The 26969-nt window shown below is 47.4% G+C and overlaps 2 protein-coding genes and 1 pseudogene across 6 annotated transcripts in view; 1 reads left to right on the top strand and 2 right to left on the bottom strand.

Moving 5' to 3' along the window:
• Positions 1-3216, top strand: part of TM9SF4 (transmembrane 9 superfamily member 4) — a 55878-nt gene extending 52662 nt beyond the window's left edge. The window contains exon 18 of one of the 5 annotated variants that reach the window (XM_032142794.2): positions 1028-3216. In XM_032142794.2, coding sequence (XP_031998685.1) covers positions 1028-1177 — 150 coding nt within the window. In that variant the 3' untranslated portion in view covers positions 1178-3216. The remainder of the gene's footprint in view (positions 1-1027) is intronic. The other 4 variants (XM_032142793.2, XM_032142798.2, XM_058432713.1 and 1 more) reach the window with 4 other exon arrangements.
• A 2190-nt stretch (positions 3217-5406) lies between these two features.
• Positions 5407-23022, bottom strand: LOC116460972 (probable ribosome biogenesis protein RLP24; annotated as a pseudogene).
• LOC116461267 (putative testis-specific Y-encoded-like protein 3) lies at positions 22818-26891 on the bottom strand. The gene has a single exon (XM_032142792.2). The coding sequence runs from the start codon at positions 26583-26585 to the stop codon at positions 25503-25505; it is 1083 nt and encodes a 360-aa protein (XP_031998683.1). The 5' UTR covers positions 26586-26891; the 3' UTR covers positions 22818-25502.
• Positions 26892-26969: the final 78 nt, after the last annotated feature.

Here is a 26969-nt window from a genome sequence, read left to right as displayed (position 1 = left end):
AGAGGTGGGAGGATAACTTAAGGCCAAGTGTCTGAGACCAGCCTGGGCAATAGAGCAAGACACCATCTCTAGAAAAAATAAAAATTAGCTGGGTGTGGTGGCACATGCCTATAGTCTGAGCTACTTGGGAGGCTGAGACAGGAGGATCCCTTGAGTCCAGGAGGGTGAGGCTGTAGTGAGCTGTGATCATGCCACTGTGCTCTAGTCTGGGTAATAGAGGGAGACCCTGTCCCTTTAAAGAAAAGGGGTTAGGGGAGAGTTGCGGGGCTGAGCCTGAAAACATGGCCTTCACCCCTTAGGCTTAGGAGAGGGCTTCAAATGGTGGCCTATTTTGTTTTCTTTGTTTCTTTACTGTTTTCTTCTGGGCTGCTGGCATTCTGTGACCATGTGTCTGCCTGTGAGTCCTGGGACAGGCCCTACTCAGGCCCTGGGCATATCTTGATACCAAGGTTCCACATTAGTTCTATTTGTAAATAACACAACACAGATCCCCAGCATCTCTGCCCAGCCTCTAAACTCTACCCCTTAAAAAGGAGTCCAAAATGCTCCAAGATCAAAATCTCTGTGAGATGCTAACAAAAGTGACAAGCATTCTGGGGAAGAAAGGAATGAATGGAGGCTGAGGTGGGCTGATGGGGCTCCTGGTCCTGAAGCTGGGCATCCTGGACACCCCTCCCCTCCCCCACCCACTCTGACTGCTGCTGCAGCCATGCAGGAGTGTTGCCTTACTGATCTGCTGATCTGGGGACTGTGGGGGACCAGGAAGGGCACAGCTGTGGCCATTCCTCCTGTGGCATTCTGGGCCTGGCCCCTGAGGCTGTGAGCATTAGGGCAATACACAGGCCTGGTCCAGATGAAGCAGAGCTGTGCCCATGAGCCCTGCGTGCCCCTTGTCGCCCACTGGAGCACGCCCCTTCCCCTGGCCAGGCCTCAGTTTCCCCATGATATCAGTGAGGGTGGGGCCTCAGTTCGCCATGCAGCCTGGCACTAAGCATGCACCCTGTCTTCTTTCTGCTCGCGGCCGCAGCTGGACATCGTGGAGTTCATCCCCTCTCTCCTCTACTTTGGCTACACGGCCCTCATGGTCTTGTCCTTCTGGCTGCTCACGGGTACCATCGGCTTCTATGCAGCCTACATGTTTGTTCGCAAGATCTATGCTGCCGTGAAGATAGACTGATTGGAGTGGACCACGGCCAGGCCCGCTCCGTCCTCGGACAGGAAGCCACCCTGCGTGGGGGACTGCAGGCACGCAAAATAAAATAACTCCTGCTCGTTTGGAATGTAACTCCTGGCACAATGTTCCTGGATCCTGGGGCTGCGTGGGGGGCGGGAGGGCCTGTAGATAATCTTGCATTTTTCTTCATCTTATTCCAGTTCTGTGGGGGATGAGTTTTTTTGTGGGTTGCTTTTTCTTCAGTGCCAAGAAAGTTCCCTCCAACAGGAACTCTCTGACCTGTTTATTCAGGTGTATTTCTGGTTTGGATTTTTTTTTTCCTTCTTTGTTTTAACAAATGGATCCAGGATGGATAAATCCACTGAGATAAGGGTTTTGGTCACTGTCTCCACCTCAGTTCCTCAGGGCTGTTGGCCACCCTACGACTAACTGGAAGAGGACATGCCAGAGCTTCAGTGAGGTTTCCGAGCCTCTCCCTGCCCATCCTCACCACTGAGGCCACGACAAAGCACAGCTCCAGCCCGGACAGCACCCTCAGTGCCAGCCAGCCTCTGCCAGACCTCTCTTTCCCTCTTCTCTCCAGCCTCCTCCAGGGCTGCCCAAGGCACGGTTTCCAGCCAGGCCTCGGGGTCATCTTTTCACCAGGAGCAAACCCAAGTCTTAGTTGCTACAAGAAAATCCCCTGGAAGTACTGGGGGCCAGGTTCCCCAGACAGCAGGAATCGCCCCTGTTCAGAGCAGCCGGAGTTTGCTGGACCAACAAGGAGGAAGAGAAGAGACTTGCAGTGAACTGTTTTTGTGCCAAGAAACCCTGGACTGGGACCAAGTATTTCCCAAGCCAAGCATCCACTTGTCTGTGTCTAGGAAGGGATGGCCAAGGCCGCTAGGGTCCTTACCCCTCAGGATCGCTCCCCGGCCCTTTGCTCAGGAGGTACCGCTCTCCAAGGTGTGCTGGCAGTGGGCCCTGCCCAACTTCGGGCAGGACAGGGAGGCACAGAGATTACAGATCCCCTCCTGTAAGTGGCCGGGCATTCTCTCCCTGCCCTCTCTGGCCTCCGGGGTCATACTCACTTCTTTAGCCAGCCCCATCCCCTCCACCCCACACCTGAGTTCTTGCCTCCTCCTTTTGGGGACACCCAAAACACTGCTTGTGAGAAGGAAGATGGAAGGTAAGTTCTGTCGTTCTTTCCCCAATCCCCAGGAATGGACAAGAAGCCAACTTAGAAGGGGCTCACGTGGCTGGCCTGGCTCCTCCGTAGACCCCTGTTCTTCTCAACCTCTGCCCACCCATGCATGTCATCACAAACATTTGCTCTTAAGTTACAAGAGACCAGATCCACCCAGGGATTAGGGTTCAGGTAGCAGCTGCTAACCCTTGCACCAGCCTTTGTGGGGCTCCCAACACAAGACAAAGCTCAGGATGCTGGTGATGCTAGGAAGATGTCCCTGCCCTCACTGCCCCACATTCTCCCAGTGGCCCTACCAGCCTCACCCATCAAACCAGTGAATTTCTCAATCTTGCCTCACAGTGACTGCAGCGCCAAGCGGCATCCACCAAGCATCAGGTTGGAGAAAAGGGAACCCAAGCAGTAGAGAGCGATATTGGAGTCTTTTGTTCACTCAAATCTTGGATTTTTTTTTTTCCCTAAGAGATTCTCTTTTTAGGGGGAATGGGAAACGGACACCTCATAAAGGGTTCAAAGATCATCAATTTTTCTGACTTTTTAAATCATCATCATTATTATTTTTAATTAAAAATGCCTGTATGCCTTTTTTTGGTCCAATTGTAAATAAATATACCATTGTCCTACTGTTTCGTCTTGAATCTCATGCAGGGGTTGGAGGTCTGAGGTGAGACACCTTCCCCAAGTGGGTTGAGTTGCATAGTTTCCCCCGAAGCTCATTCTTGTGTCACACTTCTCTAGGACTCAAGCCACTGCTGTTCCCTGCCTGGTACAAGTCCATTGCCTAGCCCCTCCATACTAAATTGCAGTCATTTGCCCTTCTGATCCCACAAACAGGAAATGGCAATCAAGTGTGTTTTGTTAGCAGTGAGATCTGGTTTTGGATTCCCAGCTTCAGTGTTTTACTGTCAGCTCCTCTTACTCTACGAAACCCAGTTCTTCAATTGCAAGCAACAGAAACATCGGTCAAACTGGTTTTAGCCTAAAAATGAATTGATTGGTTCTTAAGTCATCAAGGATTTTGTTTATTTTGCTTCAGGTCTGGCTGGATCCAGGGGCTCAAAGGATAGCCTTAGGGCTCTTTCCCCTTTTCCACTGTGCTCCTCTCCGGTGTCACTCTGTCCTGTTATCCATAGTCTTCCTCCTGATGGGTGAGGCAGGGAAGGCAGGATGCCAATCACTCCAGACTTACATGATCCACTTGGGTATGCCAGGGGGCTGGGGTAGGGGAAGACATCCCTCCCCACTTCAGTTTATTCAATATAGAGAAATTTCAGGAAACATTTCTGTTGGCCTAGCTTGGATTATTATTTGAACATCTTGCACCAATCACTATATCCAGGGGGATGGAGTATGATTTGGGGCCACTTTCCCTGAAGGTGTTGGATACTGTGAATTTCAGCCCCACCAGAATTACTTAGAATGGTTGATGAGGAAATAACCATTTCCCATGGTAAGGGATGCAAAACAGACCAAAACAGTGGCCTGTTACCCCCCTGCCCCCAACCCCAACCCCAAGCCTCGGTTCCTCGTCTGCAATGGGAAAGGTGCCTATTACTATTTATGGAGTACTTCCCGTGTTCTGATATTCCGAACACTTTCCATGGGTTAGCCCATTTAATCTTGGATATGATACAAGATAACAACGTGCTCCTGAGGCAGGTTCTGTTATTAGCCCCCTTTTACAGAGGTGGTCACTGAGGCACCAAGCAGTTGAGGTAACCTGCTGGGGCAGGATGGGGGGTAATGTCCCATGATGGGTGGAGTAGTGTTCACCTGGAACAGCCAGACTTCTGAATCTGTCCTTCCAACCTCTCTAGCCGCCTTTTTAAAGGGGTGTGTGTGTGTGTGTGTGTGTGTAAAATTATATGTAATTGATGTAAAATGAACTGTAGTTTGATAAGTTTTGATACATACACCCATGAAGTTATCACCACAATCTCGATACTGAGCATACCCAGGTGCCTCATGCCCTTTTTTATAATCCTGCCCTCTAGCCTCTCACCATCATGCTTGTCCCCTCCAAACCTCATGTGGAAATTTGATCCCCGGTGTTGGAGGTGGAGCCTAATGGGAAGTGTTTGGGTCATGGGAGCAGATTCCTCATGAATAGATTAGTGCACCAGGGGAGGTGGGAGCAGAGGAGGTGAGTTAGTTCTCTCTTAGCTCCTAAGAAAGCTGGTTGTTAAAAAAAGCCTGGCACCTCCCTGCAACCCCCACTTCTCCTCTCCCCATGTAATCTCTGCACATGCCAGCTCTCCACCTTCCACCATGAACAGAAGGAACTCACCAGAAGCAAATGCCCAATCTTGAACTTCCCAGCCGTCAGAATCATGAGCCAGACTGGGCACAGTGGCTCAGGCCTGTAAGCCCAACACTGGGAGGCTGAAACGGGAGGATCACTTGAGGCCAGGAGAAGGTCAGCCTGGGCAACACAGCAAGACCTCATCTCTAAAAACAAATTTAAAAAAATTTTTAAAAACTCATGAGCTGGCCGGGTGCAGTGGCTCATGCCTGTAATCCCAGCACTTTCGGCGGCCGAGGCGGGCAGATTACCTGAGGTCAGGAGTTCGAGACTAGCCTGTACAACATGGTAAAACCCCGTCTCTACTAAAAATACAAAAATTAGCCAGGCGTCGTGGCCCACACATGTAATCTTAGCTACTCAGGATGCTGAGCCTGGGAGACGGAGGTTGCAGTGAACCAAGATTGTACCACTGCACTCCAGCCTAGCCAACAGAGCAAGACTCTGTCTCAAAAAAAAAACTCATGAGCCAAGTAAACCTTTTTTTCTTTATAAATTACCCAGCCTCAGGTATTCCTTATAGCAACACAAAACAGACTAAGACACCATCCCTAATAAGCCACTGATCTTTCTTTCTGTCACTATAGATTAATTTGCATCTCCCAGAGCTTTATATAAGGAGAATCATACACTATATATTACGCTATGTATGTATACATATATGTATGTGTGTGTGTGTGTGTGTGTGTGTGTATATATATATATATTTTTTTTTTTTTTTTTTGAGACAGAGCCTCACTCCAGCCCAGGCTGGAGAGCAGTGGCACAATCTCAGTTCACTGCAAGCTCCGCCCCCTGGGTTCACACCATTCTCCTGCCTCAGCCTCCCCAGTAGCTGGGACTACAGGCGCCCACCGCCACGCCCAGCTAATTTTCACATTTTTAGTAGAGACAGGGTTTCACCATGTTGGCCAGGTTGGTCTCAAACTCCCGACCTCAGGTGATCTGCCTGCCTCAGCCTCCTAAAGTGCTGGGATTACAGGTGTGAGCCACCGTGCCCAACCTGTCTGACTTTTTCATTCAGCATACTTAGTGATTCATCTATGCTCTTATGTGTAACTATAGTCCATTTCTTTTTTATTCCATTGTATGGAATTTGTTTATCCACTCATCTGTTGATGGACATTTGGGTTGTTTCAGTTTGGGCTATTACAAATACAGTTGCTATAAGCAAGTGAAGCAGTCAAATGGCTGTATCATATGGTAGATGTATGGTTTGGGGTTTTTGTTTGGTTGGTTTTTTTTTACTTTTAAAATGGTTTTATTTTATGTGCAAATAATGAACAGACGTTGTACCCATAAATTCTACTCTCCAAAAACAATTAGGAGCTTCTTAAAGCCACATAATAAATTTTTAAAGGCACTGGGATTCCTCTGCTTCTAGGTCATTGCTAGGCTAAAAAAATAAAGTTTGTTCTACCAGGAATCACAAGTTAGAACTGAGTATTCTCCAAAGTGGAAATTCTAGAGTGTAAGGTCATTTCAGGCAAAGATTATTCAGTCCTCATACCCAACATTCACAACTCCCTATCAGAAGGGTTAAACCAGGTCTAAACAGTCCGGCATAATTACGCTTCATCAAACAATGCCATTATGCTCTTCTAAGATGCAAATAAACCAAAACAGGAAATACTAAAATCAAAATAATACTTGATGCTGTCATACAAATTGTTAGTTCCTTGTTGTATCCCCCCTTCTATAACATTAATAAAGGGAATATCTTACTGCAAAGAACATTTTATTTTATACATCATTAGCCATGAATTTTTGCCATTAGTTGCTGCCTAATGCCATTAGCCAAATGGCATAACCATTTTATGTCCACCATTCACTTCTATAGTTATAAGTAGAATTTTCATGATTTACATATGTACATCTATCAGTGAGGATTTAACACTGAGATACAATCTAACATCTGTAATATCTGATGTTTTAAAGTAGATAGCAATGTAGGAAAGATATATTTTAATCACTTTTCATTTAAGTGACCTTATGTAAAACATAAACCAATAGTTTAGCAGTTCCAAGTCTCCAAAGGACATTTTCAAATGTACATAAAGAAATGGTTACAGATTTTTAAGAAGCATCTTCCATGTCCATATCCTGTTGTAATCTCTGTGCCATTTTCTCTTCCAGCTGCTTCCCTTTGCCTACAAGAGGGGCTCAGAAAGATGGATGTTTTTCTTGACTTCTTTGATATCCTGAACTTCTCTACGTAGCCCTTTATGTTTCTTCAGTCTATTCATTATAAATTTAGCTTGGCATTTCTGTTTGATCTCTTCAACTCTCTTCATTGCATCAATAGTTTTATTCCATAGCTCTCACTGGTATTTGATAAGTTCATTTCTATGTTTTTCCAATTCAAATGAATTATCCACTGTAAGCCTTTTACCAGCTATTTTCCAGAATGCTTTGGTCCACCTACCTTTGTGACGATTGTGCTTCTTTTTAAAGTTTTTATGACATTTAGATTTACAAAATCTGAACACCTTGCAATCATTGCGGACAGACATCATGCCATGGCCAGGTAGATGGGCCCCAAACAGAAATACTTCTTGAGACACAGGTTGAACCCACGTGGGTCCCCACCGACCAAACGCCAGGCTTGAGAGGAAGTCAGGTTTATGTTTAACCTAAACTGCCACACTCTTTTCTAAGGTGGCGTATCATTTTATGTTACCATCAGCAGTATACAAGAGTGCCAGTTCCTTTACATCCTAATAACACTTGGTATGGTTAATATTTTTAATTTTAGCCATTCTTATGGGTATATAACATCTTGTGATTTTAATTTCTATTTCCCTAATGACATGTTGCACATCTTTTCATGTGCTTATTTGTTATTGTTGGTGACAAATATATCTTCTTTGGTGAAGTAGATGTTCAAATTTGTGTTCATTTGTGTTGGGTTTGGAGTTACTGTCAAGTTTTGAGAGTTATTTATGTATTGTGCAGACAAGTCCTTTATCGGGTAAATGTTTTGCAAAGATTTTCTCTTAGTCTGTGTATGGCTTGTGTTTTCATTGAAAACTATGCCTTTTGAAGAGCACAAGTTTTTTTATTTTGATGAAGTCCAATTTATAAACAATTAAACAAATAATTTGTTTAAGCAATTTAATTTGTTCTTTTTGAATTTTTGGTTTGTTTGATTTTTGAAACAGAGGTTTCCTTTGTTGCCCAGGCTGGTCTCAGACTCCTGGGCTCAAGCGATCCTCTGGCCTCAGCCTCCTGAGTAGCTGGGATTACAGACACGTGTCACCGTGCCCAGCTCCTTTTATGGATTTTGCTTTTTGGTGTTAGACATCTTTGCTTAACTCAAGGTCACAGTGAATTTATCTTGGGTTTTCTTTTTTCTTTTTTGTTGTGGCAGAGTCTTGCTCTGTCGCACAGGCTGGAGCGCAGTGGCATGATCATAGCTCACTGCAATCATGATCAAGGATCAAGTGATCCTCCCACCTCAGCCTCCCAAATAGCTGGAACCACAGGGATACACCACCACGCCTGGCAAATTTTTTTTTTCTATTTTTGTAGAGACAGTGTCTTACCTTGTTGCCCGGTCTGATCTCAAATCCCTGGGCTCAAGCAATCCTTTTGCCTCAGCCTCCCAAGTAGCTGGGATTATAGGCTCAAGCCAAAATGCACCTGGCTCGAATGTCTCTCTTTATTTTATTTTTATTTATTTGAGACAGGATCTCAATCTGTCTCTCAGGCTGGAGCGCAGTGGCAGTGGCATAATCACGGCTCACTGCTGCCTTGACCTCCTGGGTTCAAACAGTCCTCCCCACTCAGCCTCCCAGGTAGCTGGGACTATAGGCATGCACTGCCATGCCCAGCTAGTTATTTTTTGTCGAGACAGGTCTCCCTATGTGGCCCAGGCTGGTCTCAAACTTCTGGGCTCAAGCAGTCCTCCTGCCTTGGCCTCCCAAATTGCTGGAATTACAGGCATGAGCCTCTGTGCCCAGCTGTGGAGTTGATATCTTAACAATATTAAGTCTTCCAACCCATGAACAAATTCTACCTCTCAATTTAGGTCATCTTTAATTTCTCTCAGCAGTGTTTTGTATCTTCAGTGTCTAGGTCTTTCACTTCTTTTGTCAGATTTATTCCTCAGTGTTTCATATTTTTGATGCTATTGTAAATGGTAATTTTTTATTTTTATTTTTTTGAGACAGAGTTTCGCTCTTGTTGCCCAGGCTGGAGTGCAATGGTGTGATCTCGGCTCACTGCAACCTCCGCCTCCCAGGTTCAAGCGATTCTCCTGCCTCAGCTGGGATTACAGGCATGTGCCACCACGCCTGGCTAATTTTGTATTTTTAGTAGAGATGTGGTTTCTCCATGTTGGTCAGGCTGGTCTTGAACTCCCAACCTCAGGTGATCTGCCTGCCTCAGCCTCCCAAAGTGCTGGGATTACAGGCATGAGCCACTACGCCCGGTGTAAATGGTGTGTTTTTAAATTTTTATTTATTTATTTATTTAGAGATGGAGTCTTGCTCTGTCACCCATGCTGGAGTGTAGTGGCGGGATCTTGGCTCACTGCAACCTCTGCCTCCTGGGTTCAAGCAATTCTCGTGCCTCAGCCTCCCAAGCAGCTGGGACCACAGGTGCATGCCACCACACCCAGCTAATTTTTACATTTTTCAGTAGAGATGAGATTTCACCATGTTAGCCAGGCTGGTCTCAGAATCCTGACCTCTCAAGTAATCTGCCTGCTTCAACTTCCAAAAGTGCTGGGATTACAGGTGTGAGTCACTGTGCCTGGCCTGTAAATGGTATGTTTTTATTTCTGATTTTTCATTGCTAGTGTTGAACAGAAATAACAGTTGATTTTTAAAATATTGATCTTATACCCTAAAACCTTGCTAACTTATTAGTTCTAGTAGCTTTTTTAGATCTCATTGGATTTCCTCCATAGATGGTCATGTTGTCTGTGAATAAAGACAGTTTTACTTCTTTCTTTCCAATCTGGATGCCTTTCATTTCTGTTTCTTGCCTGATTGCACTGGCTACAATATCCAATACAGTACCTGAATGGTGAAAGTAGACATACCTGTCTTTATTTTTGGGTTTTTTTTGTTTATTTGTTTGTTTGTTTGTTTGTTTTTTGAGAGAGAGTCTCTCTCTGTCACCCAGGCTGGAGTGCAGTGGTGTGATCTCGGCTCACTGCAACCTCCGCCTCCTGGGTTCAAGTGATTCTCCTGCCTCAGCCTCCCGAGTAGCTGGGGTTATAGGTGCCTGCCACCAGACTTGGCTAATTTTTGTATTTTTAGTAGAGACAGGGTTTTGCCATGTTGTCCAGGCTGGTCTCGAACTCCTGACCTCAGGTAATCCACCTGCTTCAGCCTCCCAAAGTGTGGGATTACAGGCATAAGCCACCACACCCAGCCCATCCCTGTCATTAATTTGCTCTTTTCTAGTGTTTTAAGGTGGAAGCTAGGGCATTTATTTGAGAGCTTTTCTAATGTAGGTGTTTAGTGCTATAAACTTCTTTTAAAGTCTCACTGTAATGGCATCCCAGAAATTCTGCTATGTTGTGTTTTCATTGTCGTTCCATTCAAAATACTTTCTAATTTTCATTTGATTTCTTTTTTTGAGTCATGTGTTATTTAGAAGTGTGTTATTTAGTTCCCAAATATTGGGGAATTTTTTTCAAGGATCCTTAGGTTATTTATGTCTAATTTCTAATTCTATTGTGGGCAGAGACTTTGTATGACTTAGGTCCTTTTGACTTTATTGAGACTTGTTTTATGGCTCAAAATATGGTCTATCTTGATAAAGGTTCACGCACAATTGAAAAGAATGGTATTCCGTGTTCTTGGGTACAGCATTCTATAAATATCAGTCAGGTCAAGTTGATTGATAGTGGTGTTCAAGTATATGATATCTTTACTGATTTTCTGCCTGCTTATTCTATCAATGATTGAGAAAGGGGTACTAAAATCTCTGCCCGTAATTATAGATTTTTATATTTCTCTTTGCAGTTCTATTTTTTGCTATAGGTATTTTGTTAGGTACATACTATCTTTTGGATTAATTTATCCCTAGTAATTTATGTAATTTATCTATTTTGTCACATATTGATATAGCCAATCCCACTTGCTTCTTACTGTTAGCATGGTATATCTTTTCCATCCTTTTACTTTTAACCTATTTCCATTTGTGTAGTTAAAATGTGTTTCTTATAGGCAGCATATAGTTTGATCTTTCTTTCTTTTTTCCAATGATACAATCTCTGCTTTTTAATTGGTATGTTTAGACCACTTAATTTTTTTTTTTTTTTAAGACAGAGTCTTGTTCTGTAGCTCAGGCTGGAGTACAGTGGCGTGACCTTGACTCACTGCAACCTTCACCTCCCGGGTTCTGGTTCAAGCAATTCTGCCTCAGCCTCCTGAGTAGCTGGGATTACAGGCATGCACCACCATGCCCAGCTATTTTTGTATTTTTAGTAGAGACGGGATTTCACCATGTTGGCCAGGCTGGTCTTGAACTCCTGACCTTGTGATCTGCCCGTCTTGGCCTCCCAAAGTGCTGGGATTACAGGCGTTAGCCACTGCGCCCGGTTGTCCACCTACATTTAATGTGATCATTGATTTGTCTAGGTTGAAGTCTACAGTCTTGCTGTTTGCTTCCTATCTATTTGTCCCATTATTGTTTCCTTTTTCTTCCTCTTTTGGATAAATCAAGTATGCTTTGTGATCCCATTGTAATCTCTTCCATTTGCTTATTTGCTGTAACTTTTTTTTTTTTGAGACGGAGTCTCACTCTCACCCAGGCTGGAGTACGGTGGCGTGATCTCGGCTCATTGCAACCTCCGCTCTCCGAGTTCAAGCGATTCTCCTGCCTCAGCCTCCTGAGTAGCTAGGATTACAGGCGTGCACCACCAGGCCTGGCTAATTTTTCTATTTTTAGTAGAGACGGGGTTTCACCATCTTGGCCAGACTGGTCTTGAACTCCTGACCTCGTCATCCACCCGCCTCAGCCTCCCAAAGTGCTGGGATTACAGACGTGAGCCACCATGCCTGGCCCTAACTTTTTGTTTTGTTACTTTAGCTTTGCTTTAGGGTTTATAGTATATAACTTTAACTTATCATAGTCTACCTTCAAGTGATATTATACCACTTCACATATAGTATAAGAACCTCTGCCAGGCGCACTGGCTCACGCCTGTAATCCCAGCACTTTCGGAAGCCAAGGTAGGCAGATCACCAGGTCAGGAGTTCGAGACCAGCCTGGCCAATATGGTGAAACCCCATCTCTACTAAAAATACTAAAATTAGCCAGGTGTGGTGGCAGCCACCAGTAGTCCCAGCTACTCGGGAAGCTGAGGCAGGAGAATTGTTTGAAGTGGGGAGGCGGAGGTTGCAGTGAGCCAAGATCACACCATTGCACTCCAGCCTGGGCACAGTGGTACCATTTTCCATCTGCCTGAAAGACATCCCTTAACATTTCTTGTAGTGGGGATCTGATGATGATGAATGCTCTCAGCTTCTGTACATCTAAAATGTTGCCTTCATTATTAAAATATATTTTTGCTGGATAAAAAATTCTAGGTTGATAGTTTTCTGGTACTTTAAAGATGTTACTCCACTGTATTTTTGCTGGATACAGAATTCTAGGTTGATAGTTTTCTGGTACTTTAAAGCTGTTACTCCACTGTCTTCTTACATTGCTTCCAATAGCGAATTTGATATTGTCTTTATCTTTGTTCCCTTTGTATCTAGCAGTCTTTTCTCTCTGGTTGCTTTTAAGGTTTTCTCTGTGTTATTGGTTTTAAGCCATTTGATTATGAGATGATTTAGTGTGGTTTTCTTCATTTCTTGTGCTTAAAATTTGTTGAGCTTCTTGGATATGTGCATTTATAGTTTTCATTAAGCTTGGAAAGTTTTAGGCTATTTCAATTCAAATATTTTTTCTGTCCTTCATCTCTCTTCTTTCCTTCGGGAATCCTGATTACCCATATGTGAGCCTGCTTGAAACTGTCCAGCCGTTGAAGTCCTGCCTACAGATACACTCTTTTCTTTTCCTTTGTTTTGATTCTTTCATCTGTTTTTCATTTTGGATAGTTTCTATTGCTATGCCTTTGCATTCACTAATCTTCTGCCATGTCTAATCTGCCATTAATCCCAACCAGTGTATTTTTCTTTTTTTTTCTTTTTTTTTTTGAGACAGAGTCTCACTGTCGCCCAGGCTGGAGTGCAGTGGCGCAATCTCAGCTCACTGCAACCCCTGCCTCCCGGGTTCAAGCGATTCTCCTGCCTCAGCCTCCCTAATAGCTGGGACTACAGGCACATGCCACCACAGCTGGCTAATTTTTGTATTTTTAGTAGAGGCGTGGTTTCACCATGTTGGCCAGGCTGGTCTCGAACTCCTGACTTCAGATGATCTGTCCACCTCGGCCTCCCAAAGTGCTGGGCTTACAGGCGTGAGCCACCGCGCCCGGCCTCCAGTGTATTTTTCATCTCAGACATTGTCTTTTTTTTAAATCTCTACATATTTGATTTGGATCTTTTTTCATATTGTCCATATCTCTACTTTATTTTATGGTGGTAAAATATGTACAACATAAAATTGACTGTTTTAATATTTGTAAGTATACAATTCAGTGGCATCAGGTACAGTCTCAGTGTTGTGCAACCATCACCACTATCTATCTCCAGAATATTTTCATCATCTCAAATTGAAACTGGGCTGGATGTGGTGGCTCACGCCTGTAATCCCAGCACTTTGGGAGGCCGAGGCAGGCAGATCAACTGAGGTCAGGAGTTCGAGACCAGCCTGGCAAACATGGTGAAACCCCATCTCTGCTAAAAATAGAAAAATTAGCTGGGTGTTGTGGCACGTGCCTATAATCCCAGCTCCTCAGGAGGCTGAGGCAGAATTGCTTGAACCCCCGGGAGGGGGAGGTTGCAAGTGAGCTGAGATCACACCACTGCGCTCCAGCCTGGGCAACAGAGCAAGACTCTGTCTTAAAAAAAAAAAAAAATTGAAACTGTATACTCATTACACATTAACTCTCCATTCTCCCCTCCCCCAACCCCTGGTAACCACCATTCTACTTTTTGTCTCTGAATTTGACTACTCTAGGTGCCTCATATTAGTGGAATCATACAATATTTGCCCTTTTTGCCTGCCTTATTTTACTTAACATACTGTCTTCCAAGTTGACCCATGTTGTAGCATGTTTCAGAATCTCATTCCAGCCAGGCACGGTGGCTCACACCTGTAATCCCAGCATTTTGGAGGCCAAGGCAGCTGGATCACCTGAAGTCAGGGGTTCGAGACCAGCCTGGCCAACATGGCAGAGACCACCCAGTCTCAACCAAAAATACAAAAATTAGCCAGGCGTGGTGGCATGCGCCTGTAATCCCAGCTACTTGGGAGGCTGAGGCACAAGAATCACTTGAACCCGGGAGGCAGAGGTTGCAGTGAGCTGAGATCGAGCCACTGCACTCCAGCCTGGCCGATAGAGGACAGAGCAAGACTCCATCTCAATTAAAAAAAAAAAAAAAAAAAAAAAAAACTCATTCCTTTTGTAAGGCTAAATTATATTCTGTCATATTTTGTTTATTCATCCATCAATGGACATGTGGGTTGCTTTCACCTTTTTGCTATCGTGAATAATGCTGCACTGGTATAAAAATACCTATTTCAGCCCCTGATTTCAGTTCTTCTAGGTACATACCCAGGTGTAGAATTGTTGAATCATATGGTGATTCTTTGATTTTTTGAGGAACTGCCATATTGTTTTCCACAGTGGCTGTGCCATTTTACATTCCCATCAGCAATGCACAAAGGCTCCGATTTCTCCAAGGCCTTGCCAATAGTTATTTTCTTTTTTTTTTTAATAATACCTATCCTACAGGCAGATCACGAGGTCAGGAGATCGAGACCACGGTGAAACCCCGTCTCTACTAAAAAAAATACAAAAAATTAGCCGGGCGTGGTGGCGGGCGCCTGTAGTCCCAGCTACTCGGAGAGGCTGAGGCAGGAGAATGGCGTGAACCCAGGAGGCGGAGCTTGCAGTGAGCCGAGATTGCGCCACTGCACTCCAGCCTGGGCGACAGAGCGAGACTCCATCTCAAAAAATAAAATAAAAAAAAATAAAATAATAATACCTATCCTAGTGTAGATGAAGTGGTATCTCACTGTGATTTTGATTTGCATTTATCTACTTATTAGTGATGTTGAGCATCTTTTCATGTGCTTATTGAATATTTGTATATCTTCTTTGAATAAATGTCTAATCAAGTTCTTTGCCTGTTCTTTTAATGGAGTTGTTTTCTTGTTGCACTATAGAAGCTATTTGTATACTGTGTATATTAAACCCATATCATGTATCTGATTTGCAAATATTTTCTCCCATTTTGTGGGTTGCCTTTTTACTCTCTTGATAGTGTCCTGTTATGAACAAAAGTTTAATTAATGTATTTAGAGACAGGGCCTTGCTATGTTGCCCAGACTGGAGTACAGTGGCTGTTCACAGATGCAGTGATTGCACACTGCAGCCTCAAACTCCTGAGCTCAAGTGAACCTCTCACCTCAGCCTCCCAAGTAGCTGCAACTGTAGACATGGGCCACCAAGCCTAGCCAAAAGTTTAATTTTGATTAATTCTTATTTATCTATTTTTTCCTCTGTTGCCTATGCTGTTGGTGTCATATCCAAAAGATCATCACCAAACCCACTGTTATGAAACTTTTCTCCTATGTCTTCTAAGAATATTGTAGTTTTAGCTCTTACATTTAGGTCTTTGATCCATTTTGAGTTGATGTTTGTATGTGGTAAATGGTCCAAATTCATTCTTTTGCATGTGGATATTCAGTTCTCCCAACACCATTTGTTAAAAAGACTGTCCTTTTTCCATTGAATGGTTTTGGCACTCCTGTCAAAAATCTTTTAACCATATATATGAGGGTCTATTTAATTTGTTGAACATGTGGAATCAAATTAGAGTAACTTGTACTTACCTGCCCATTTTAACATCAGTTTCAGTTGTGGGTTATGCTTGCTTATTTCCCTCATTATGGACTGCATTGCCTGCTACTTTGTAGGACTGATAATCTTTGATCGGGTGTCAGACATTGTGAGTTTCACCTTGTTGGGTGCTGGATATATTTGCAATCTGTAAATCCTCTGGGGCTTTCTTCTGGGACATTTGAGTTACTTGGAAATGGTTTAATCCTTTTGGGTATTGCTCACACAAGATTTTTTTTAGGCAAATCCAACCAGTGCTCATTCTAAAGCTAATTATTTGCCATTAGTGAGGCAAGGCCTCCCTGAGTCCTCTCAACACCCCATGATACTCGGCATGGCTGGTGGGAACAGACACAGTCCCCACCCAGTGAGCAGTGGGCACTGTTCCCTAGATCCTTCCTGATGGGCCTTTCCTTGGCCTTGAGTCCTTCCCTCACACACATGTGCTCATCAGTATCCTGCTGGGTTTCGGGGGTGCTCCACAGCTCTCCAGGAGTTTCTCTCTAGGCAGCTGTCTCCTCTCTGGCAGTCTGTCCTACACACTTCTGTCCTACACACTTTGGTTACCTTGCCCTGTCATTTAGCGCCGTCTCCTCAACTCATGGTGTTCCCTGGCTCCACTTTAATTCCCCCTCCCTGTGTTGCAGCCTGAAAACTCTCTCAAAGCTGGGAGCAATCACAGGGCTCACCTTTGTTTCCCATCTGTCTGGAATCTCTGTCCTTTATCGTTCAATGCCCAGAGCCTTGAAAACCACTAGTTCATATATTTTGTCTAGTTTTACTTTTGTTTCAGGCGGACGGATATATCTGATCTCTGTTACTCCACCTTGCCTAGAAACAGAAATCTCTGCACTGCCTTTTTTTTTTTTTTTTTTTTTGAGACAGAGTTTCACTCTTGTTGCCCAGGCTGGAATGCAATGGCATCATCTCAGCTCACTGCAATCTCCACCTTCTGGGTTCAAGCGATTCTCCTGCCTCAGTCTCACGAGTAGCTGGGATTACAGGCGCCTGCCACCACGCCCAGCTAATTTTTTTTGTATTTTTAGTAAAGACAGGGTTTCGCCAAGTTGGCCAGGCTGGTCTCAAACTCCTGACTTCAGGTGATCCTCCCACCTTGGCCTCCCAAAGTGCTGGGATTACAGGCGTGAGCCACTGTGCCCGGTCTGCACCACCTTTTTTTTACCTGTAAGATCACAGGGCCTCTGCGAAGCACTGTATGAGGGATTTTTTGTTTTGTTTTGTTTTGAGACAGGATCTTGCTCTATTGCCCAGGTCAGAGTGCAGTGGCACAATCTCAGCTCACTTCAACCTCCACCTCCCAGGTTCAAGCAATCTTCCCACCTCAGCCTCCAAATAGCTGGGACTACAGGCGCCCACGACCACATTCAGATAATTTTTTTTTTTTTTTGAGACGGAGTCTCGCTCTGTCACCCAGGCTGGAGTGCAGTGGCGCGATCTCGGCTCACTGCAAGCTCCGCCTCCCAGGTTCACGCCATTCTCCTGCCTCAGTCTCCTGAGTAGCTGGGACTACAGGTGCCCGCCACCATGCCCAGCTAATTTTTTTTTTTTTTTTTGTATTTTCAGTAGAGACGGGATTTCACCGTGTTAGCCAGGATGGTCTCGATCTTCTGACCTCGTAATCCGCCACCTCAGCCTCCCAAAGCCTGGGATTACAGGCATGAGCCACCACACCTGGCCACACTCAGCTAATTTTTATATGTTTTTTGTAGAGACAGGGTTTCACAATGTTGCCCAGGCTGGTCTCGAACTCTTTGACTCAAGCAATGTGCCCGCCTTGGCCTCCCAAAGTGCTGGGATTACAGGTGTGAGCCGCCACACCCAGCCAAGTTCTTTGAAGTGAAAGAGACACACAATAGATGCTCAATCCCTCCTCACTCACCAAAGGAGAGTCTAAAGGGCCTGCCTCCTAGGAATCTTAGTTTGGCAGTGACTTGGCTCAACTTAAGGAACTTTCTAGGTCCAGAACCCTTGCAATTGGACCTGTGCTAGCCTAGAAGTCAGCACCCTCTAACCCTGAGGGCCATCATGGGGTGAAAGTGCCAGCTGTGGGGTCTCACAGAAAAGCCAAAGTGTGACTGTAAGCACCTGGAGGCAGTGGTCTTAGCTTGCCTCTAGGCACTGGACATTATGAGCAGACACCCATTCCCCGTCAATGTTTGGTCTACTACTACCCTGCTCCCCCTTGCCAATAACTAATTCAGGATGGGGCATGTGACCCAGTTCTAGTCAGTAAGGTATAGGACCAGGAAAATCTACAGTGGCTTCTGGGAAAGGCTTCCTCCATCTTAAGAGGAGCCATGGTAAGACACAGTCTCCCTTCTCTGGAGTTGCCATACTCCAGTGTGGACACTTGGGGCTGCTGCCACCATCTTGGCACCAACCTGAGGATGGAACTAACAAGAAGGATGGCAGATCAGAGAAAGCCCGAGCCTGGACGCATCATTGAGGTGATGGATCAAATAGCCCCACTGCCTCGATTCCCCTCTGAATATTCATATAAGGAAAAAAGACTTAATTAGTGTTTCAGTTAGATGCCACCAAAAGCAAAAGCACTGTCACTGAGCCAGCCACCTGGAGGGCTGGAGGTGCATGTGGAGGGGAGCACCTTAAAGGTACTCTTACCTCCTGCTAAGGAGTTCTTTCTCCTTTGGATGAGAAAAGGGTCAATAGCTGTGAAAAGACATGCCCAAGGCCATGTGGGGGGAAGTGGCAAGAGCAGCCCCGCACAGGCTTATCAGCCTTCCATCGGGTGCCTGATGCACTACAGCCCTGTGCCCCAAGATCCTGAGTCAGCTTTGATGGTGGGGCTTGTGGGTGGAGGCCTCAGAGTTCACCGACTCCAGTCAACGTTTAGTTCTCCTGCTGAGCAAGAGCAAGCAAGCACTGGGGACTTCCTTGAATTTTTGTGCTGACATGGTATCCTTGGAGGAAAATATCAAAGTCCCCCGAGCTGTAATCAAGGCAGTTGCAGATTACAAGTAATTGCCATAGTTTCGGGACAGATTTTTCTCGGATTTAAAAGTGCCTGTCCAAAGTTCCTTCCCAGGCCAACAGAACAGAACAGGGCAGGCACCTGAGACAGAGGGGAGCAGAACCCTGGGATCCAAGGCTTGTGTTTGCTCTCCACGCCAGAGCAGGAAGCCCCCTCTGTACCCTGGCCTCCTTCCTCCACGCTTCGAGCATGCGTAGGCCACATGGCCAACTCTCTGTAGTAGGGGGTCGGGAATGGGCTCCGGGACATTTACTGCCTCAATTCCAAGACTGTCTGGAAAAGGGCGGTACTGCCTTGGGCAGTAGAGAGTTCCTATCCCTAGAGATACGAACCCCGGCAGGGCCTTCAGCAGGCATCTGATGCCTTCATACGTGCTGTCGCCTCGCCCACCAGGAAGACCCTCCTGAACCTCAAAGATGTGACACATGCATGCATTCATTTCACAAAGAACTACTTGTGCCAGGTGCTGCTCTAGGTAAGGGGGATTTAGCAGTGAATAAAACAAAGTGCCGCTGGGTGTGGTGGCTCACACCTATAATCCCAGCACTTTGGGAGGCCACGATCCCCAGAGGTCAGGAATTTGAGACCAGCCTGGCCAACATGAGGAAACCCCATCTCTACTAAAAATATGAAAATTAGGCAGGTATGGTGGTGCACGCCTGTAATCCCAGCTACACGGGAGGCCGAGGCACAAGAATCGCTTGAACCCAGGAGGAGGGGGTTGCAGTGAGCTGAGATTATGCCACTGCACTCCAACCTGGGCGACAGATCCAGACTCTGTCTCAAAAAAAAAAAAAAAACAATTCCCAAAGAGTGTAGAGAAAAAAACATAAATAAAATGAATATACAATGTGATATCAGGTGGTCATTAAGTGCTATAACAGAAAGGGGACAGAGAGTGACACGGTGAGTTTTAGAAAGGGTGGTCGGGGAGGGCTTCCCTGGAAGAGGTGTAACTAATGTTTGAACTGATAAACCTTAATGAAGGCAGGAGCCGGCCATGCAAACATCTGGAGAAGCAGCGTCTAGGCAGAGGGAAGAGGAAGCAAGGTCTTCAGCCAGGTTCGAAGACTAGCAAGAGGCTGGTGTAGACCGGGCATGGTGGCTCACGCCTGAAATCCTAGCACTTTGAGAGGCCAAGGTGGGCAAATTGCCTGAGCCCAGGAGTTCAAGACCAACCTGGGCAACATGGTGAAACCCTATCTCTACAAAAAATACAAAAATTAGCTGGGCATGGTGGCACACACCTGTAGTTCAGCTACTCAGGAGGCTGAGGTGGGAGGATCACCTGAGCCCTGGGAGGTTGAGGCTGCAGTGAACTTTGATCATGCCACTGCACTCCAGCTTGGGCAACAGAGTGAGACTCTGTCTCAAAAAAAAAAAAAAAAAGAGGCTTCTGGAGCTGGACAGTGGTCTGGAGGTGGAGAAGCATAGGAGATGAAGTTGGATTGGTGACTGGAAGTCAGATCAGGAGGGTCTTGCAGGCCAGGCAGAGCATGTTGGCTTTTCCTCTATATATCGCAGCCATTGGGTTTGGAGCAGAAGGGCATGGTCTGACTCAGGCTTAGACAGCCACACTCTGCCTGCTGCACCCATATAAAGCCCTGGCACATGGTAGGTGGTTAATAAACATTGGTGATTATTATCAATGTTCTTCAGCTGCACCATTGGACCCCGGAGCTCACTGAGGGCGGGGACCAGAATGGTCATCTCATGCCTATTATAGTTGGTGCTAAGATGTGTGGATATATCAGTGACTCAGGGCATGAATGAGTGAGCAAGCTTGGAGTGGGTTCTGAGGAGGAGACTCATGCCCCCAGGGCAGGTGGGACATGCCATCGGTGCCATGTAAAGGAAGCAAGCCACTGGCTATGCCACAGAGAGAACAGGTAAGCAGGTAAGTGCCCATTTTAGAAAAGAACCATTGCCTGGGCCCTAGGGGAATGCAGGATGCAGCTGGGCCCAAGTATGGCTGCAGGAGCCAACGCAGCCTGCAAACCAGCAGGCAAGAGTCAGGCAAACCACATGGGGCACCACCTCCTAGAATCACCAGGATGCTTACAGGCTCACCCTGATACCCCCCGGGAGCATTAGAGGCAGTCATCTGGCACAAAACAGCACCCAGAGGGTGCAGCCTAGACAGGCACTGGTGCCCAGATTCTGGTTTTACGCTGTACATGGGAGGTAGCAGACACTGTTGTGGGCTGGGGCAATCATGGAGGGCTTCCTAGAAGAGCTATAGCCTAGATGGACAGATAAGGTTCAAACTGAAGACACTGGGGGTCTATAACTGCAGACACTCCTCCAGATGTGCCTTGTGAGATCACTCCACCTCTGAACCACGCCTGATACCCCTCCCCACTATCCACAGGATAATGCCTTGGCTTGGCATTCAAGAGTTCCTATCTTCAGAAAGTGGCCTCTTCAGGTATTGCTCTTGAAAAAAATAATAAAAGATAAATAAAAGAAAAAAAGTGGCCTCAATCTACCTATTCAGCTTTGCCTCTCCCAAGCAGCCAAACCCACGGCACATGCTATACGTTAACAACGCCGCACATTTTCCCATCCAGTGCCTTTGCTCACGTTGTTCGCTCTGCCAGGATTCCCTTCTCTGGCTCCACTTTCTAAACTACTGCCTATTCCTTAACACCCAACTCGTGACCCAACTTCAGAGAAGTCTCCGCCCTCTGGTCCCACATCATCACATACCTGGTGAACTATAAGCCACATTGAATGCAGTTGGGTTTTGTCTCCTTGGATGACCATTGGGTACCAGTTACACCTCTTGCCCGAGTGTAATTGTTAGTCGTGACCTTTTCACTCCTAGATATGTTCCAGCTGGATGGCAAATTAAACAGTCACCTTTCATCACCTACACCTTTCTCCACCTAACTCAAATCCTTTGGGCAGGAACCATGCCTTTGTCAGAGCCCAGCACAGTACTCTGTATGCTGGAATAAAGTCAGTCACTCATACCAGTAATCTTTGAGACACTGGACACTAAACTATGGGGAAGCAAAGCAGCAGAAACACGTGTCCCTGTTCTCCTGCCACATGTGAAAGGAGGTGGAAGAAGGTAAGAAAAGATCATTTCAGAGAGGCCGGGTGCGGTGGCTCACGCCTGTAATACCAGCGCTTTGGGAGGCGGAGGCGGTTGGATCACTTGAGGTCAGGAGTTTGGGACCAGCCTGGCCAATGTGGTGAAACTCTGTTTCTACTAAAAATACAAAAATTAGCCGGGTGTGGTGGTGGGCGCCTGTAGTCCCAGCTGCTAGGGAGGCTAAGGCAGGAGAATCGCTTGAACCCGGGAGGCAGAGGCTGCAGTGAGCCAAGATAGCACCACTGCACTCCAGCCTGGGTGACAGAGTGAGACCCTGTCTCAAAAAGGAAAAAAAATCATTTCAGAGAGTTACAAGTGACATGGAAAAAATCATGAAGGGAGGGGTAGAGGCTAATTTTGGACAAGCTGGGCAGGGAAGGCCTCTGAAGTGGCGTTTGAGGTCTGAATGAATTGAGGGAGCCATGAGAAGAGAATATCTGCAGGAGGAAAATCCTAGCTAGGAGACGGAAAAAGGCAAGTGCTAAAATCCTGAGGCTGGAACATGCTTAGTGTGTTTAAAGAACAGGAGAGAGGCCAGTGTTGGGGGAGCAGAGAGAGCAAAGCAGAAGTGGATGGGAGATGCTGGGAGGGACCAGCAAATGCAGGGCTTTGTTGCCTGCAATAAGGAATTTTATATATATACACACACACACACACACATATATACATATATATACACACACATATATATATATACATTTTTTTTTTTTTTGAGACAGAGTCTTACTCTGTCACCCAGGCTGGAGTGCAATGGCGAATGGCATGGTCTCAGCTTACTGCAACCTCTGCCTCCCGGGCTCAAGCGATTCTCCTGCCTCAGCCTCCTGAGTAGCTGAGACTACAGGCACCCGCCACCATACCCAGCACATTTTTGTATTTTTAGTAGGGACGGGGTTTCACTATGTTGGCCAGGCTGGTCTCGAAATCCTGACCTCGTGATCCACCCGCCTCAGCCTCCCAAAGTGCTGGCATTACGGGCGTGAGCCACCATGCCCAGCCTAGAGATACATATTTTTAACCAGTGTAGGGTTTTGGATGGGGAAGTAACATGATCTAAGTTATTTTTTCCCCAGACAGGCAATTTTTTATTTTTTATCATGCATATAGAAAACAAAAGTGTCACTGATCCCCTTGTAACTGGACAAAGCCACCTCAGGAATATTTCTCTGCTTAAAAGAAGCGTTGTCAGTTACAGTGATGTCAATTACAACCTGGCACAAAATCATCAAGACCATCAGGGTCACAGAATTCTTTCTGGAGGTTATCCTTGCAGAACATGGTCGCAGCTTCCAGTCTGAAGTCCAACAAAACCGGAACTCTGCTTCTAAGTACAAGGTTATGGTAAAGGCCCCAACAACCTGATAACAATTGTGAATAGTCACATAAGTTTCCAAGTGGCATAAAAAATGTACACTGACAATCTTGCAAAAGTTCTCAACTAAAAGCAACAAGCAAGCCTTTACAGCATAATGCCCCAGTGGGCTGAAACACAGGAAAGGATGCATAGGGTCTTACTTAAAAGCAGCAGAAGAAAAGCTTACATTAACTTTCTACATACACAAGGTAGGACCAAGAGAGAAAACCTCTAAAGTTGCAGTGTTCTGTTATTCTTCTAGTTTACAAAACATATTGTTGAATCAAAAATGTTAGCAAGGGCTCACACTTATAATCCCAGCATTTTGGGAGGCCAAGGTGGGAGGATCCCTTGACCCCAGGAGTTAAGACCATCCTGGGCAAGACAGTGAGACCCCCGTCTCTACGAAAATGTTTTAAAAAAAGCTGGGCATGGTGGCATACACCTGTAGTCCCAGCTACTTGGGAGGCTGAGATGGGAGAATTACTTGAGCCCAGGAGTTCGAGGCTATGATGCAGCACTGCACTCCAGCCTGGGCAACAGAGTGAGACCCTGTCTTGAAGAAAAAAAAAAAAAAACTGAATGGGCACAGTGGCTCACACCTGTAATTTTAGCACCTTGGGAGGCCAAGGTGGGCAGATCGCTTGAACCCAGGAGTTCACGACCAGCCTGGGCAACATAGTGAGACCCTGTCTCTATTTATTAACCAAAATCAAGGGCTCTCCTCCTTCCACCATCTCTCAGCCATTCTGTCTTTTCAGCTGGCTCTGGCTCCTTTTGTACTTCCCTGCCAAAAGCACCCTCCACATTATTTTGTGATAAGGCCTCCCCAGGTCCTAGGGAACAGAAGATAAGGCCTTCCATGGGAAGGGGCCTGGGTATGGTCACCACCACCCCTTCCCCTAAAATGAAATGGAGACAGACAGCTCTGCAAGCAGGGGGAGGAGGGGGTGGGCAGCTCAGCTCTTAGGCCTAGAGGGGTTTGGACTTGGTGGAAGGGTAAGAAAGAGTTGGGGCTAGTGTAAAAGAACACAGCATAAAATGGAATATTAACTATTCCTGCCCTGGGGACTTCCTGGTCTCTCTGTTCAGCAGCCTTGGACTGTCCCCTTTGGAAGATTCTAGGCCTTGCTAAAGAGGGTAAGGTATGGGGAAGAGAGAATGCTGGCAGTCTACAGGGCAAACCCTCCCTCTCTGGAGACGAAGAGAGGCAAACTCAACACGAAAGTCTTTCTTGTTGAGTTTAAGAAAAAATCTTTTTCTTCAGTTGTTATTTTTTGTTTCTAAGCCATCATTTAAAGAAAAAAGTGGTGTGAGATCTGGGTATGGATAGACAGGCCCCAAGACCAGGAAGACCCCCCCCCCCCAGCACCCACAGCCTGGCAGCCCAACAGGTAGAGGCAGGGGGGCTGGCAGAGCACCTGGATTCTGTGGGGTCCAGTAACCGGGGCTCAGGAGGGGATCCCATCCTTGCCCCTGCCTCACTCACATGCCCAGATAGGCCAGTTTGGCAGAGTTCCTGGGGATTAGGGGCTGTCCTGTGCATTGGCGGGTGGCCCACCTGGGTCCACAAGCGGCTATGGAGGTTCCTGTAGACCTGGGAGCAGGCAACAGGGCTCATGGTGATCTGGGCAAAACTCATGGGAAAGGAGATGGCTAGGCATTGGTGGGGCACGGCACAGACCCTCATAAGCTAGCAGCAGGTGGTGATGTCAGGCCACCGTGGGGCAAGAGGAGCAGTATGATCACAAAGAATGTGCTGTCCACTGCTTCATGCCCTTGACCTCAACCATGCCCAGCAGCCAGCTGTGTGCTCATCCTGCCAGATACCCAAGAGTCCACTTGGTGGTAGCCTGTGGTCTTGAGGCCATGGAATGTCCAAGTCTGGGTGGCACCTGGCACCAAATGAAGCCACTTCATCTTGGGTGATGAGACTCGGTTTGCCACAGCCAGGGTGTAGAGCTACTGTAAGCACGACCAGCACGCATGTGAAGGCTGGCAGGCTGGAGTCTTGAAGCATAGGCCTCAAAGAGGCACTGTCCTCCAAGTAGTGACTTGTGGGTACCCTTGTCAAAAATGGCTGGGATGGCCACAGTCACAGGTCCATGCCATAAAGATTATGGCAGTGCACATCCACAGCACTGGGTGCTTAGTGTAGACGCAGCGGCATGTGACAGCCATGTGATGTTAACACAGAACAGCATGAGGCCATATGGAAACAGTCGAGACTGGCCACGAGGGCCACAATCTGAGAGCTGAGTCCACCGAACATGCAGAGCTGGAGTGCACAGAACAGACAGCAGACAGCAGACAGCAGAGCGCCCACCATGGGCCTGAGCCCAGATCCACCACCCATAGGAGGCACGAGGAAGCCTTATGTAGGCCCCACATCCCAAGGCAGCACTTAGCCAGACTGGAACCCGTAGGGCCTAGAAGGGGTCTCCGTGGGCCACCTTGCGAGGCCTCCCCTAGCTCTGCAGGGCCTATCCCCCAGCAGGTAGTACTGCAGGGGGTTGGGCCACAGGTCATCTTTAATAATCTGGGCAACTCTGTCGGCCTCTGGGAGGCTGTGCTGTGAAAACCAGCTGAAGAAGCTTCGGACAGTGTCCCGGTTCCTGTGTACGAGGGCCGGGGGTTCCTGGCCCCGGTGCCATCGGATGCGAGTCGCAATAGACACCACTCGGCCTGAGGCTCTGCATTCATACTCCTTCACTATCACCTTGTTCTGGAAGTAGGGGTTGCTCCAAAAGCGGAACTTGAATTTGCAACCTGTCCTGGAGTGCCTGAGCTCCCTCACCTCCAAATTCATCAGGTAGCAGAGCATGTCTTCATCTCGAGGGCTGATCATGGCTGACAGCTGCGGGTGGTTCAGGAAGGCGGTGACCCAGAAGCCCGGAATATTCTGGATGATGAAGCTCCTACGGGCGAGGTGCAACCTGTGCATCCGCCCAAACCTGCGCTCGAGCCGGAGGTGGGCCCTGTCGGCCTGGGCGCCCACGGCCTCCGCCTCCCACTGGATGGCCTCCAGTGGGTCCACAATTAGGACACCAAGGTTCAGGAGCCGCGGGCCCTCCTGGGCCTCCGCTCCCACCTCCTGCTTCTCCTCCCCCACCAGCTTCTCCCCCACCTGCTGCTTCTCCACCTCCTCCGATGGCTCCTTCTTGAAGATGGCGCCCTCCTCCGTGGTCGCGTCCTCTGCCTTCTCGCTGGCTCCCGCCCGAGTCCCTAGCCCCTCTGCACCACAGGTTTCTGGGGCTTCGTCCTGGACCCGGCCGTTTTCCAGGCTCGGAGTAGTCGCCGCGGAGGCCGCTTCCCCGCGCCCGGGGGAAGGGAAGGCGGTCCCGGGGTCCGCTGCGGGGTGGAGGGACCCGCGCCCCCCAGCTTCTCGGGCCCGGGCCGCGGGAGCCGTGCGTGCGTCCCCCTCCCGGGCAGGGCCGGGCGGCGGGCGCGCCGCGGCTTCTGGGGTCCCCGCCTTCTTGTCCGCCATCGCCTGCGGAAGCCTCTGGCCTGGAGGGGCTCGGGGCGCGAGGGCGACTGCGGGCTCGGCGACAGGGGCGGCTGGTGGTAGGAGGACAGCGGGCGGAAGGCTCCGCCCCACGCGCCCCCTTCTAGGACGTGATTCGCCGGGGTCTCCCGCAGCCGGGGCGAGCGGCTTGCAGGCCCGGAGGAGGGGTACGGGACTGCCCGATGGGGATGCGACCGCGGGCGCCAGACGAACTGTCCCCAGACTGGTTGGCGCTGGCGGTGGAGGTGGGGAGAAGTGTGTACCAAGCAAGGGTCAGCTCGGAGCAAATACCAGGGCACAGGCCCAGTCGCTGGTCCTGGACAATTAAAACTTTCCCATCACAATCACCACGCCAGGCGATTGCTC

This window comes from Hylobates moloch, unplaced genomic scaffold, assembly GCF_009828535.3.
Source record: "Hylobates moloch isolate HMO894 unplaced genomic scaffold, HMol_V3 SCAFFOLD_21, whole genome shotgun sequence".
NCBI classification, from domain to species: domain Eukaryota; kingdom Metazoa; phylum Chordata; class Mammalia; order Primates; family Hylobatidae; genus Hylobates; species Hylobates moloch.
This window is presented reverse-complemented; position numbering and strand designations above follow the sequence as displayed.

Excerpts from the sequence above, each read along its gene's own strand:
- LOC116461267 (XM_032142792.2), bottom strand. The coding sequence starts at position 26,585 with ATGGCGGACAAGAAGGCGGGGACCCCAGAAGCCGCGGCGCGCCCGCCG.